The sequence below is a fragment of the Paramisgurnus dabryanus genome, chromosome 13 (assembly GCF_030506205.2).
Source record: "Paramisgurnus dabryanus chromosome 13, PD_genome_1.1, whole genome shotgun sequence".
Lineage (NCBI taxonomy): Eukaryota > Metazoa > Chordata > Actinopteri > Cypriniformes > Cobitidae > Paramisgurnus > Paramisgurnus dabryanus.
The window spans coordinates 13,988,986-14,003,382 of record NC_133349.1 but is presented as its reverse complement, the minus strand read 5'-3'; the positions used below and the strand labels follow the sequence as shown (position 1 = coordinate 14,003,382).

At 36.5% G+C, this 14,397-nt stretch overlaps 3 protein-coding genes across 3 annotated transcripts; 1 reads left to right on the top strand and 2 right to left on the bottom strand.

Annotated features, from left to right (window-relative positions):
- Positions 1 to 232: 232 nt before the first annotated feature.
- LOC135788887 (amine sulfotransferase-like) lies at positions 233 to 5,050 on the top strand. The gene is made up of 7 exons (XM_065298336.2): positions 233 to 469; positions 2,299 to 2,460; positions 2,869 to 3,077; positions 3,161 to 3,287; positions 3,372 to 3,466; positions 3,872 to 4,052; positions 4,537 to 5,050. The coding sequence occupies exons 1-7, from the start codon at positions 463 to 465 to the stop codon at positions 4,650 to 4,652; spliced, it is 897 nt and encodes a 298-aa protein (XP_065154408.1). The 5' UTR covers positions 233 to 462; the 3' UTR covers positions 4,653 to 5,050.
- Positions 5,051 to 5,376: 326 nt separating this feature from the next.
- rwdd1 (RWD domain containing 1) lies at positions 5,377 to 9,161 on the bottom strand. Its single transcript, XM_065298337.1, has 7 exons — positions 9,002 to 9,161; positions 8,333 to 8,398; positions 8,041 to 8,171; positions 7,802 to 7,945; positions 7,123 to 7,255; positions 6,143 to 6,205; positions 5,377 to 5,687 (listed from the first exon to the last, which is right to left on the bottom strand). The coding sequence occupies exons 1-7, from the start codon at positions 9,072 to 9,074 to the stop codon at positions 5,575 to 5,577; spliced, it is 723 nt and encodes a 240-aa protein (XP_065154409.1). The 5' UTR covers positions 9,075 to 9,161; the 3' UTR covers positions 5,377 to 5,574.
- A 765-nt stretch (positions 9,162 to 9,926) lies between these two features.
- LOC135788889 (calcium homeostasis modulator protein 5-like) lies at positions 9,927 to 13,309 on the bottom strand. Its single transcript, XM_065298338.2, has 2 exons — positions 11,880 to 13,309; positions 9,927 to 11,732 (listed from the first exon to the last, which is right to left on the bottom strand). The coding sequence occupies exons 1-2, from the start codon at positions 12,438 to 12,440 to the stop codon at positions 11,352 to 11,354; spliced, it is 942 nt and encodes a 313-aa protein (XP_065154410.1). The 5' UTR covers positions 12,441 to 13,309; the 3' UTR covers positions 9,927 to 11,351.
- Between the last annotated feature and the right edge of the window lie 1,088 nt (positions 13,310 to 14,397).

Here is a 14,397-nt window from a genome sequence, read left to right as displayed (position 1 = left end):
TTTACTAAATATCCCACAATGACATACCTCTAGCTTTCGAGGTTTTAAAATAAAAACCTCGTTTCTTTGTGCTGACTACAAGAGTGCAGTGTTTTGTATGACGCAAGCTATTGAGACTGGTATGCATTCTTGTACTGTTGCCAGTGATTACAAATTGCATTATATTTGATTTAATTGAATTATTTGCTCATTTCTCATTGGCTTTCAAAGCTTGGCATTTCAGAGTGCTCCGTTTGTTTACAGTTCATGTTTGTCTGGTGGTTGTTTTGTGTAGCAATCTAAGGAATTATCAGTCCCGCCCGCTTTATCACAGGCCAATATATACAATTACACACAAACGCTCTTCTCCTTTCGGGAAAGGCAAATGTGTGATTTGTTAAATATGGACTTCCTGATGTGATCATCGGAGACCTAGAAGTCAACGAACAGACAGGAATTTCACGGTAACTCCTGGGGAAAGAGATGGCAGGTAAGCGAAATGCGGTACTGTTGAATGCAAAATTAGTTAGCTGCGATGTTAAGCAGGAGTTACGATACAACCTAATTTACTTTACGCAACTTCAATATCGACACTTATGTATTTTATAGTTAGGTTCATGCACAAGACCGATGGTATGGGAAATCAGCATTTGATTACTGCATTTCAAACCGGAATATTTGTCAATAATACATCTTTGTTGGTTAGAATATGCGCAGTATATACAATATTGCTTGGTTGGTGGCAGTAGAGAAACGAAAAACGATTTACTTTTACGCAATAATTTCTAGAAACTAACCTGCATTAGAAATGCATTTTTAAATATGAGCAAATATTTGAATTGAAGTCCAATGAAAAATTTAAACTGCAATAAACAATATTACGAATCTCTAAATAACACTGGTGATTGGGGTGAATGGACCCCAAGCCGGCCTCTAGGGAGTCCCCCGAAAACTTGTTTATTTACTTTGTATTTTTTGTGTATTTTCCTTATCTCAGTGCCCTTTATCTCACTTACTAGGGTTTGGTGGGCAATACTTCTTGTGAAGCTGCTATGATACAACTAGTGATGGGATTTATGGCTCTTTGAGGGGATCCGGATCTTGGCGATCCGTTCCTTTCAAAGAGCCGTTCAAAAGAACGGCTCTTTTGGCTCTTTAAAATATTTAGTCAGTTTTAAGAAGCCAGCTTAGGGGCATCTCAGTTTATCCTGGAAATAATCACTAGGAGGAATGATGAGGTGAGATTTGTAGTCTAATAATTAAGTTCAGATATCACACACCAATATCTGAGTTTAAATTATTCTGAAATATTGATTTTAACCTCATTTGTCATGTGTGGACTATATTCCATAGGGTTGCACAAAATCCCTCTGCTTAGACAGTGACATCACTGTTTTGGATTTACCTTTAGTACAAAATGTCTGTATGTGTAAAGCTACGTTGACTTATGTTATTCATACAATACCTACTCACAAATAAACATTAAAAAAAAATCCGGCTGCAATGAATTTCTGCGCAAAACAGCTTTTACTACAAACTCTTCCACAAATTAGAATAAATAAAATGGAAATAAATGTCTACATACAGTCCACTATTAATACTATTATTACGGTAAACTTTGCAAATAGGACATCTGGGGCACAACGTTTTTTTTCCCACTGGAGTTCTCACGTGAACGATGCGTGCACAACTATCATCATGTGCACCCCTCCCCCTATAACTGTTCTGTCTCGCGGAGGGGCTAATTTGTGTGCATCTGTGTGAAACACGCATAGGAAAAAAGAACTACAGAAAGAACGGCTCCCCTCCAGCCGCGACTCGGCTCCCATCGTTCATGTTAATGAGCCGTTCAAAAGAATCGGTTCGTTCGCGAACGTCACAACTCTAGATACAACATTTATTGTCAAAGTTGCTGCAGTACAAATTGAATTGAAAATTATCAGGTTTACAGCATTACTCTAAGCTTAAGCAATTTTATTTGTTATACAAAAATATGTATATATGGATACGTTTTGTATATAGGGGCTCCCTCACAAATAGGGGGACCTTGGCATCTGAAAGTAAAAAAAAAACCCTGCTTTAAAAAACACAATGCTAGGTTCTTTCAACCCATGATTGGGTAAAATAATGAAATTGATTAATTTTTAACTAAAAGTTTTACTCAACCATGGGTCGAAACAACCTAACATTTTAAGAGTGTATGTGCTATGTATTTATTGACATACAGGCTTAAGTGTAATATTATAAATGTTAATATAATTCACATTAACAACCTATGTATTTATTCTTTATGAAAGCATCTCATTATTTTCTCTGCAGAGCGTTTAAATGAGAGCAGTGCCCAGATGCCAGATTATCAATTGGTTCCTCACAGAGGCTTTAACTTAATATCTGGAATCCATTGCCCAGAGGAAGTGGATCGAATTCAGAATTGGGAAATTCGTGACTCTGACGTCTTTGTCATTACGTACCCCAAATCAGGTTAAAGAGTAAAGCCTTTTCTAATGCTCTTTATTGTACACTGCAAGTTACATGTGAACGAATCACATTAACAATGCTGAATGAAATGTACTGTTTACTCAACTGAACTTTAACTTTTGTTCCAACTTGGATAAAGAGTATACAAACAAATCAAAACATTGCAATGTTTTTGTAATCTTCCTCTCATTATGTTTATCTCGGGCAGCATATGTCATTCAGTTTTTTATGTAGCTTTTTATCTGCAGACAAGTTCTAACACTGTAAGGTTACAATAAATACATTTGTCACATCCACTGTTAGTTTACGATCACAAACAAAACCCTTTTTTGAATCCTGCTTTAAGCCAGTGATGATGTTTTAAATGATGTTTTGCAAATTTGTAAATCACTTTTTTGATTCTTTTGACAGGCACTATTTGGTTACAGCAAATCCTCAGTCTGATAGAGGTCAATGGAGATGTAACAGCAACAAATGATCTGTTGACTTCTCAACGCATTCCATGGATTGAACTGATAGGCAATGAGAAAGAGTTTGTTTCTGCTCCCTCCCCAAGGATCCGTGTGACTCACCTACAGTATCAATTCATGCCACTTGGAATCAAGAAAAAAAAGGGAAAGGTAAGACTGGAACTATAGTCGCAGTTAAAATCGACTCGATCATTTCAATCAAATATATCATTACTTTTTCTAATGACATATAGGTTATCTATGTGGCCAGAAATCCAAAGGATGTTTTGGTGTCTTACTATCATTTTCACAAATATGCAACTATGCTGGAGACCCCAAAAGATTTTGATGAGTTTTTCGAGAAATTCCTGAAGGGAAATGGTAATATTTACTGTTTTTAATCTAAGCTGCAATTTCAAGTAAGCAGGTGCACAGTTTGACCAAGAAATATAATTGTTGTTTCAGTTTATGGCAATTGCTGGTTTGAGCACATCAAGACGTGGTACTCCCACAGAGAAGACATGAACTTTTTGTACATTACATATGAGGAAATGATCAAGGTTTGATTGATTTGTTTACTTCATAAATAAGTTATATTGCATCTTATCTCAGAGCCATTGCAGAGGAGGACTGATACGGTACATACTTGCAAAAGATGTTATCATGAATCACTCGAAACTTGCTCTTAAAGGAATAGTTCACCCAAAAATGTAAAAATTCTGTCATCATTTACTCGCCCTCAAGTTGTTCCAAACCTGTATACATTTCTTTGTTTTGCTGAACACAAAGGAAGGTGTTTGTAATCAAGGAAGGAGGAGCACCTTTGACTTCCATTAAAGGGAAAAAATACTGTAGAAGTCAATGGTGCTCCAAAACATTACTCTAAATATCTTGAGGGTGAGTAAATGATGACAGAATTTTCATTTTTTTTGGTTGAACTTTTCTTCAACCTTGTCTGTTTGCAGGATTTGTGGTCAGTGGTTGAGCGGATCAGTTTGTTCCTGGGAAAGAACCTGACACCACAACAAATAAAGATGGTTGTAGAGCACAGCACCTTTAAAAACATGAAAGAAAATCCTCAGGCCAACTATCAGCTTATCTCTAGCAACCTGCTAAATCACCAACACGGGGCATTTCTGAGAAAAGGTATATTACCCCTTTTTAATGAACAGATATCCTGGATGTTTTGTTTATGAAAAACAAATTAATGACCTCTATTAGTATCATTGCATCTCACTGGGTCTTATCTTTTCACTAATTCCTAACAACATACTTAAGCCTTGATCATATTCATAATATAGCACAGCCTCTCACTGCATGAGCGTAAACAGTAGATGTCAAAATGAAATGGTATGCAGAACACTTTTCAACACCTACATCTGTACAAACTGTATTGTCTCTTGAATGTGCCTCCACCCATTGTGTCATACATGCAGGAAACTAAAAAAGTTTCTAAGAAAGTAAAGATTATAAACAAAGTAAATCATTGCCAAGATAAGTAGGTTTGTTTAATCAAATTCGCTGTGAACTTTGTAAAACCATTTGAGATTCTTGACTTTATATATCATATTTAGTTCCTAATCTCTTGAATGAAGTACTTAGTTTATTCTCACTGCTAAACTCTTCACAGGAACCATTGGTGACTGGAAGAACTACTTCACTGTGGCCCAGAATGAGAGATTTGACAGTGTGTACCAGCAGGAGATGAAAGAAGTTCCCCTTTCTTTCATCTGGGACAATAGTTGATCTCATCACATCCTGATTTGCTTTATTCAGTCTCATTCCATTGCAACGGACTTGTCAATCACAAACATCCGAGATATCTAAAACAAATATTTGGTTTGCGGATTAAATTCACAAAGGGCATATCTAGTGAATATTACAATGTGAATAATGAACCTTTTTATTACCGTGAGTATATAAAAAATGCTTCAGTATAAGGTGGTACAGATGAAGCAGGGTTTATTAGTACTTTGTATAGGTCGAATTAAGTAACAAAGCTACTGTAAATATCTTAATCGTATTAACCAACAATCTGTATTGTGTATTTGCTACAGCTTTAGTTGTAGGTCAATATTCACACAACTCAATGCTGACCTCTATTGGAATATTGTATGTTGTAGAATAAAAGAGCAGCTGTTCAAGTGAAATGTACAATAAAGGGTCACTCCAGAAAATGAAAACTGATTTTATACAAAACTAGGGCAAACTATTGAAAGCTGGTCCTTAGATGGTATATATAGGGGTGTATATACTGTACCCGTTTCATCATTTGGTTGCAAGGTCTATTTATTACTCTTGGCTGGGGGTGGTAATAATGTAATGGCTTATGTGTGTATACAAGTTATAGAGAAACTGTATTCTGGTGCCACAACTGCAAACGCAGATTTGTGCCAGGTCATGTTCCTGAATACCAACCTTTCTGATGTATCATGCATAAACAAAGCCATTCAACAGAACAGGGGAACAATTCAATGGATCAATTAATTTTAATGGCAATAATTGTATAAATTGTGATTATAGTTGACAGTTATTATACAATGTGTCTTCGTGGGGGGGGGTAGTGATTGAAAAGTTTGTGTCCAGAATGGTTAAGTTTAAGTCCTGCTCCACAAGGCTGCTACGGAGGATGTTGGCATCTTCATGTCAGGTTGAGAGTGAACACACCTCAGTCTTCATCACTCTCCAGATCCAGCGGGTTGAAATCGGGGTCATCCTCGTCCAAGTCCAAATCATCCATGTCTTGAAATAATGACTCATCCACTTCCACACTGTTTCCACCTACAGGGAAAGATTTTTTTAAGAACGTTTAACTACGATTAAGTCTACATTTGAAAAGGCTCAGAGTTCTGTTTTTCTTGTGATTATTAAAAATGTACAAGATAATGCAAAACTTGCTTTAAGTGCAAACCTATTTATTTCTTATGTTTACTGATAATTAGGGATGCAACGAATCCAGGATTCGGATTCGGCCGAATACTAGGCTTTTTGACGGGGTTCGGCCGAATCTTATAAACTGGCTGTGGACGTTGTTTACTTCTTCATTTAATGTGTTTTACTGTGGAATAAGGGTGCGAGTAGGATTCTGTATTCGGTTTTGACCGAATCTTAAACAGTGGATTCGGTATTCGGCCGAACCCAAAAAAATCTGGATTCGGTGCATCCCTACTGATAATATACCCTCAGTTTGCTACGCATCAATGCAAAAAAAAGCACATATTTCAGACTTTTCTTACCATCCTCCAGAAACTGGATATCTGATGTGTCAAGATTATGGTCTGTCTCAAAGAGCTGTTTTCCTGTAAAAGAAGCCAAGTAAATATGCATGATCCCTGTTTTCTTCGCATTACCTTTCATCTTAGATGATAGGGCTGCACGATAAATCGCATGCAATATCATGCGCATCTCGTCAGTAATGCCGGTTCCTTGATTAGTATTAAATCGCCATCAACTGAAGAGATGCGCGTGAAAATCACATGCGATTTATTGTGCAGCCCTATCAGATGATCCAATCATAAGTAGACAGCTCCAAATACAAGTTTGAAGAGCCACTAACCTAGGTGTTTTCAACAATATAAATATAGTCTCAGGTATCCTGAGAATGTATCTGTAAAGATTCAGCTCAAAATACATCACAGACATTTCATTATATGATGTTGAACATGCAGCCACAAATGGCCAATGGAAAACGCTGTTTTTGTGTGGGTGTTTCTTTAAATGCAAAGAAAGCTTCTGTTCCCCTCCCTGTATGCAAAGTAGGGGGTGGAGCGCTTACACATGTGCTTTGAACTACATCCAAACATGTGCCTCTGGCAGAAGATTGAACTACGCGCTCATAAGGCGGAGTCTGTGGTTGGGGCGTAATCAATGTAATATTAGATGGATAGGGGACTCCCAACAGTATGTTTTGTTTGACTGTTGCGGTTTAAAAGGAGATTACATACAAAAGAAGAGATGGATTTGTATAATTAATTTCAGGTTTCTACTCATATACTGGCCACTTATTTTCTGCTAGAAACACATTATAATTGCATTTTTTTTTAGGTTAGAGGGGTTTTAAGTGTATATTTTGTGATAATTGTTACAGTGTATTTTCAAGCAGTGACATGGATCACATTTGATAAAATGTAAACACATGACTGTCTTTGATTGGAACGCAATAGAGGAATGTTAATGAGAATCTGGTTCAGACTGGATTTTTGGATTAGTGACTCACCTGTGAGTTTTCCTTTTCCCGCCTGTTCCTCCTCTTTATGCTTTTTGCTCTTTAGTTCTGCCATATCTTGCTCAAACTTTGCTTTCCATGTTAAGAAGTTCTCAATTGTTACCACAGTTCCTTGGAATGCACGCTGTGAAGAAAACAATGATCAGATTTGACACACATTATTTCAGTTACAATGCAATCTAACAAATATTTGCAAAATCAAACCTTTCTTTAAAATATACAATAGCAACACTGCCATACAGTTTGGCTGGTCACACTGGTATTACTTCATATTATTAGGAGGCATGTACACCAAAGCTTTTACGCCCGCGGCTGGCGGATGTTTTCAATTGTTTCCAATGGAAGCTTGGCATTTTTCAAATAAGCCAGCATTTGGCGGTTTTTCCGCGCTCAGCACCGAGAGTTGAAGAATATTCAACTTTGGATGAAAGCTCCGCTCGTCAATGTCAGTTCTCACGCACCGTCCAATCACAGTGGAGGAGGGGCGGGACAAGTATCACAGCAACTCACCGTCTCACAGCTGATGTATCAGAGGTACCAAAGCGCTTAGCTGAAGAAAGCTGGCACTCAGCTGAAAAACAGCTGGCATTCAGCGTTTTCAGCCGCGTTTAAAAGTTTTGGTGTGCACAACCCCTTAGTGTTACACTACATTCAGAAGGCATGAACAAACCTTCTCAGCTTCTTCAACCTCCCTTTCTTTTCTTAGTTTCTCCTCTTCCCTCCTGCTCTTAATCTGGTCAACTATTTCATTTAGTTTTTCTTGCACAGCCGTCACTAATGTGAATATCATAACCATTCCCAAGTTTTCTTCAGCCTGCAAAAAAGAAACATTAGAAAGAATTTGAATAAAGCAAACAAATTCCCATCAGTGAGATTTGTCATGATGGGTAAAGTGTCATGCATACAGACCTGCTGTTTTAAAAGTGTTAGGACAACTTCCGCGTCTGAATCTTCCAGGTTCTCCTGTGAGTTAATCTCCCAAAGAGGGGGCTCATCTGGATATTTCTCCACATATGTAAACTTAAGGGTCACCTCCACCGCTAATACAAACAGAAAACAGATTGGCTTGACGCAGAACGTTTGGATTTTGTAGTCGCTGTAAGCTACAAACTGAATATGATGAAATACAAAATACTGCATCATATGTAGATGGTCATTAAAAAAATAATTTCAAGACTAATAGTGAAGACATATCACTTACTCTCCTCATTTTCTGCTGAATCTGAAGTTACTGTGATGGTAAAGCTTATTGGATCTTCAGAAAGCACTGCATGAATGGAGACAATGCAAATAAACATTATCTCAATAATCAAGTAGTATGTACTTCTTACTCTTCACATACTAGAAGCAAGCAGGTTTGAGTCACCAATGACAACAACCTATTTCTGAATTAATAATCGATATTCTGCATTGAATACCACATGAAAAAAATACAGTTATAGTAAAATGTAGCAAACGTCCTTCATACTAAGATGTTTTTCAGACGTACCATAGTAAATATTGAAGTATACTACAGTTTACCAATTCACTATAGTTGCAACATAATACTATAACGTTAGTAACTTATACATAAACAAAGTGCAATAGAGCACAAGTTAATGTTGTAAATACTAATGTAACGTTATACCACAGCATTTTATTTTTTCATTTGGGATCCATGATGCAAACTTAATTCTGTTATCTTACCATTAACTCAACTTAGTTACCTAGAGAACTTACTTGCGTACATCGATTATTGTTTTTTTATTTTGCTTAATTTTTTACAACTGTGTCGCTTAAACGTACAACTAACTTAGTTTGAAAGCTAGGCAGCTAACAGATCATGGCTAATCTACAGACATAAAACGGTATAATTTGCAGTCAAACTCACCTGTGAACGAGTCAGGGTAAATGGACTCGATTGCTTCTAGTTCATTCCTTTGTTCCTCGCCGTAATCTGTCATTTTATGTCAAAAAATGTTCATATATTAGAGGTTGCATGGAAGAAACGTGTGCTAAGGCCCGGCTGGCATCGATATTATCTGCGATCATCTGCAATGTCTGGCTTTCAGGTCAAATTAGAAATAACTTTAACGTTTCTTCTTATTGCTGTTTCTTTGCGTTCGGGCATTTGAATATATTGTAAAGATGTTCTGTACATATGTAAAGAAAATAAATGATTAGAAAACAAAAATGTATTGTGCGAAGACAAGATCAATCTGGCATGGATTATAAAGCCTGAAGCCAGTCACTGCTTTCACTCATAGCTTTCACTGATAAAAGCATTAAATTAAAGTTGTTCATCTGTAAACTTAGTTTAGATTTAAGTCATAAATTTTTGTTTCAAATATGTAATTGTTGCTAAAATTATTGTTTCTTAACTAAGTAAGATCATCATGAATTATAACAATTCTTTATGAAATATATATGCTTTCAATTATTTATTTATCTCCAATTGTTTACGACTGATGATTATTATTATTATTTTGTGTATAAATTTAAAAGTATCATCTGTTGTTCAAAATAAATTAGTCACATTTAGGCCGTTTCTCAATCCGAAGGCTGCTGCCTCCGGAGGTCGAATAAATATGCAGGTTGCAAACGTCATCACATCACGCCTGGTTTATTTAAGTTACCTGAGCATTACATTTGCAAGTCATGAACATATTATAACAATTTACGATTAACTAAGGATAAAAGTCAACTTTAAAATTGTTAATATTCTAAAATAAGACTTTATGACGTATGCAGCCTACAAACGCGACCTCTTGAGGCTGCAGCCAGCAGCCTTCGGATTGAAAAACGGCCTTAAATGAAAATGACGTCATGCGTATACCTTCGGCTTTAGACTCTATTGCTGGTTACACCCTTGGATTAGACCAAGTGTGATTTATGAATTAATCTGACACTGCCTAGAATGTACAGTTGGTCACAGGTTATGACTGTACAGGCAAATATCCATAGCAAAAACATTTCCTCAATCTGAACAGGTTTCTATAAGTGTACATTTTTAATTTGATGTTATCTGTTTTATGCAGCAGTGATGGTACACTTTGTGTCATTTATTACAGTATAAAATTGTAAACATAATAGCAATTCAAAAAATGAAATTTAATACAAAAGTTAATAGATAAAACATATACAAAAATGTAAGTACAAAATATGAAATAACAAATAAAAAAAATGTTACATATTACTAGATTATAAAATTTTTTTATCTTCATTTCCTAATACAAATAAATGAGGCAGATCGACTGTATTGTCATTGCAGTTCCCAATTTGACAGCTGTTACTGTTTCATGTCAGCCTATGTTAGTACTACTTCTGTTTTTTTAGGTTATTGTTGTAACTTATATTACTTTGTTTTTGAAGCATTTTCTCACATATAGCATTAAACCAGCCTGACACTGATGAAATCTGCTGCAACGTTGTAACCTGAGTACTGCATGTAAATGTTTGATCATTTCCTTTCACAACATTGCAGGAAATGTACACCACCAACAGGGTGAAAACCAGCCACAGTTTTAAAAACATAAATATATATATATAATTTGGTATTATTAATGCAATTTTAAAAACTATCCCAGGAGCAGCTTGATTTAACTGCAGAGCTCTATTAGGCTAAATTACTGAGAAAACCAAGTTTCTTCAACAATGTGTTGTGTGTCTGGTGTTGATACTGTGGGTTTCCTGTTTGTCACATATTCTATTTAAAAGCATCGAACGAAAATAAGTAGTGGTTCCATGTTCTACATTGTCTTGAAGGCCATAAGTACAATTTGACCATGTTGTAGAATTTAGTTTTAAAGGTTTTAAGAAGATTATTAGGTCAAATGATTTTACACTTCCTGATTTACAGGAAGATTTGGAAATGTGCAATTGTAAAAAACCTTAGATAAAAATGCCCTGAGAATAGGTTTACCTTTTTCTTTGACTTTGTTGAGGCAGTAACATTCAAACCAGTTAATCCTTCAGCACCACTGCAATAAAGATGTTGTCACTGTAAACAACTTCCAGAAAGCAGGATCATATTTCTCTCAGTATCCATGAAGGATCTGAGATAGCTAAATAAATGCTACTAGAATACAATTTTCAGAGTGCAAATTCCTTAATTTACAAAACAAAAATATAAAAACCTTTTAGATTAATGCTGTTTTGCACAGGTAGTAATTTGGAAACCTTGACATTAATACATGACTTATACACAATGGTTATATAATTGGTTATATTGTATTGTGTTTCTATGCCATCTCTATATCATCTAGAACCGGTCGCATTTCAGGGTCGTATTTTCTGTTTGCTCCCTCAACATATCTTTGAAGGGTGCTGTAGTACTGTTCACTTTTGGTAAACATATATGAAGCAGAGATCTCCTCCCAGGCCTTATGGTCTGGAAAGGGAAATGGTGCAGCTGCCTTGTTGTCAAAGAAGCTCTTGAGATTCCGTTCTGCCAGTTTGGTGGCGTAATCGTCCGCAAACGCTTCAAACTTTTCCTGCTCCTTCTCCATGTAGATTTTCCAAAATGTTAACTGAAGATAGCTCACCTGAGAGCGACAGTTCTTATAGCATGTCCCAACAAGTGTTGCTACTGCAGCAATGATAATGAGGGACCAGCCGAGGATCTGAAAACCACAGATAAAGCTTTTACTTGAGACAATAATCATAGCTGTAGTAGTATTCCTGCCCACAATGATATATTGGTAACTGAATGAATTTAACATAATCTTAAAGACAAAAAAAACTTTTAAAAGCACCAAAGTTGGACTCACCTGTGACTGAGCTCGAAGCATTAGCAGCAGTTCGTTGTTCTCATCCGTGGAGAGCCGAGTTCTACCACAAGGTACCCGTGCTAGTTCTGCCCGGCATGCAGATGTCTTGTTTTTGCAGAAGAGGTCCACCACCACGTTATTGTCCAAGCCACTGACAGCACATTCATAAAAGGTTCCATTGAGCAATGCTACGCAAAGCCACATAACAGGGGCAATGCATGCATTACTCAGTACTTTAAAAAGCGTTGACAAGCAACTCACACAGTTACCCCTGGGGCAGAGTTTCTGTGGGTTGAGACAGCACCCAGTATATAACCGCCAAAGACGTGCACTAACAAAGAGACCGATGCCCAGCAAAACAGCGGCTGGGCCAAGAAGAAAAGTTATTCCATAAGGAAAATTCTGTGTGGGGTTGCACGGACACTGAAAAGACACCATGGAAAAAACTCTTTCACTACCTATAGTCAAAATGGCCATAAAGCTGTAGCCAATAGTGCTCTTCTGGTTGGTCAGGAACCGTAAGACGGTCTTAAAAGAATCCATGGTCGGAACTGCAGACATGTCTGATAAACACTCCAAACAAGTTGTTGATTTTAAAAGCACAGAAGATCGAGGAAAGGCAAATCAGAACACACAAGGGCACTCCCAGTTCTTCACTTGATTTTCACTTTGTTATCCACACCCAACCTAATCTCCTCCTATTCTTTCTCTGGCTTTCATTGAGGCTTATCCAACCCCTCCTCGGTCCATCCTTTTTTTCTTTTTCTCCTCCCCCCTAATGTACGGCTTTCCCCTAAATGCACAGCTGTCTTGCTTATAACAAAACCAGATGAGCTGGTTTTGTTAGAATTCAAAACAAGACAGCTGCGCATGGATAAATTTACCCAGTATGCAGCAGAAGTTAAACAAATCATATAGCCAAATAGGATTCTGGTTTAAACAGGCAGAAAACTGAACTATCAAATCTTCACTGTGAAAGTGACAATGTGCTTTTTATTAGCGGAGGGTTGGAATCTAGAGGATGGCCATATTGGAATGTGAACTAAGAAGCTGGTGGCATTAGCCCAACATCTTCACAAGACAAAGGACTTGCATGCGTAACAAAAAAGTATTGCCACATAATATTTTAGGGAAGTTATTAGATCTAGCTACCTTATGTATGAGTAGACACTTTCTGTTCTGCACTTGCTGCAACTCCCATAAGCTTTCATGTTACCACCTAATGGTATATTGATTTTGTTAAAGTGTGCTTTTAGCAGCGTGGTTTTTACAAGTTCATATGATTACTAAATAAAAAGGAATAAACTGTTGCCCACTGAAATTTGAGACCAAAACCAAACTGTTACAATGCCAAATAATGCAATGCCAAAATATGTCACATTTTATCTGTTTGTTTGTTTGTTTGTACAGTAGTATTTACAGTAAGAAAGTACAGTTGTTAAAATACGAATATTTAAAATAGAAAAATCGTATTGAAATTTAAAAAATTTCATATCTAAACAAATTAAACCAATTTTTAAAATAATTATACAATTAATCAAAAATGTTAAGTTTCATGAAGAGAATGGTCATGTAATCTATCCAGCAGGAAAATGTCTGTATATATATATATATATATATATATATAGGCCTATAACCATCCCTCACATCTTCCTCCCTTTCGCCTCACTCTCGAACGGTATCTATCCTGGTTAAGGAGAGGGAATTTTTCTGGAATCGGATTAAAAATCTGAGCTCGGAGCCCACCCCTTGGACAGCACCCCAAATTCATATCTAATTACATGTTAATGCAAACTCATGAATTGAAAGAAATCTAAAATACATAGAGATGCACCAATATTACCCCCCGCCCCAAATATCTGATTATTAATACTTATATCTGGCGATACCAATGCCGATAATGATAGTTTGGTGGTTATATTAACTTGCATTAACTAAATTCTGAATATTACACTTTCTGAAGTTTATTAATTCATATAATTACAAACATTAAACTATTGATGCTTCTTTACATTTTCCATATACACAGAGCTTGAATTAATAGCATTTTCCTGTTTTCTTTTGATTGACAGGATATATCAGTCATGACTATCAGCGGTTTTTAAAGTAAAACACCACAGTTTTTTCAAAATTTATCTAAAATATGTTCTTACCTAAACTTCGACGAATTAATGCATACCTATCTTTTTCAATGTGCTCACTTAATCTTTGTACAAAGCGTTGTGAATGTGTTAGCATTTAGCCTAGCCTCATTAATTCCTTAGGATCCAAACAGGGATGAATTTAGAAGCCACCAAACACTTCCATGTTTTCCCTATTTAACGACTGTTACATGAGTAGTTACACGAGTAAGCATGGTGGCACAAAATAAAACATGGCGCTTTTTTAACTGATAAAAAACGAACTATATGTATGGTGGAGGAGCACTTAGTTTGCTGCAATTCGACCACGTGCGCAGTAATATTGACGGAAGTTTGAGCGAGAGGGTGAGTAGTCATGAGTGATGATGGCTGCGTCT

Bases quoted from the DNA above. Each gene is read 5' to 3' on its own strand.
- LOC135788887 (XM_065298336.2), top strand. The intron at 3,288-3,371 runs GTAATATTTACT...TTGTTGTTTCAG, and splicing joins GAAATTCCTGAAGGGAAATG to TTTATGGCAATTGCTGGTTT. The intron at 3,467-3,871 runs GTTTGATTGATT...GTCTGTTTGCAG, and splicing joins CATATGAGGAAATGATCAAG to GATTTGTGGTCAGTGGTTGA.
- LOC135788889 (XM_065298338.2), bottom strand. From the start codon at position 12,440: ATGTCTGCAGTTCCGACCATGGATTCTTTTAAGACCGTCTTACGGTTC. The intron at 11,733-11,879 runs GTGAGTCCAACT...TGTGGTTTTCAG, and splicing joins TGCTTCGAGCTCAGTCACAG to ATCCTCGGCTGGTCCCTCAT.
- rwdd1 (XM_065298337.1), bottom strand. From the start codon at position 9,074: ATGACAGATTACGGCGAGGAACAAAGGAATGAACTAGAAGCAATCGAG. The intron at 8,399-9,001 runs GTGAGTTTGACT...CCATTCATGCAG, and splicing joins TTACCCTGACTCGTTCACAG to TGCTTTCTGAAGATCCAATA. The intron at 7,946-8,040 runs GTCTGTATGCAT...TCTTTTTTGCAG, and splicing joins TAACACTTTTAAAACAGCAG to GCTGAAGAAAACTTGGGAAT.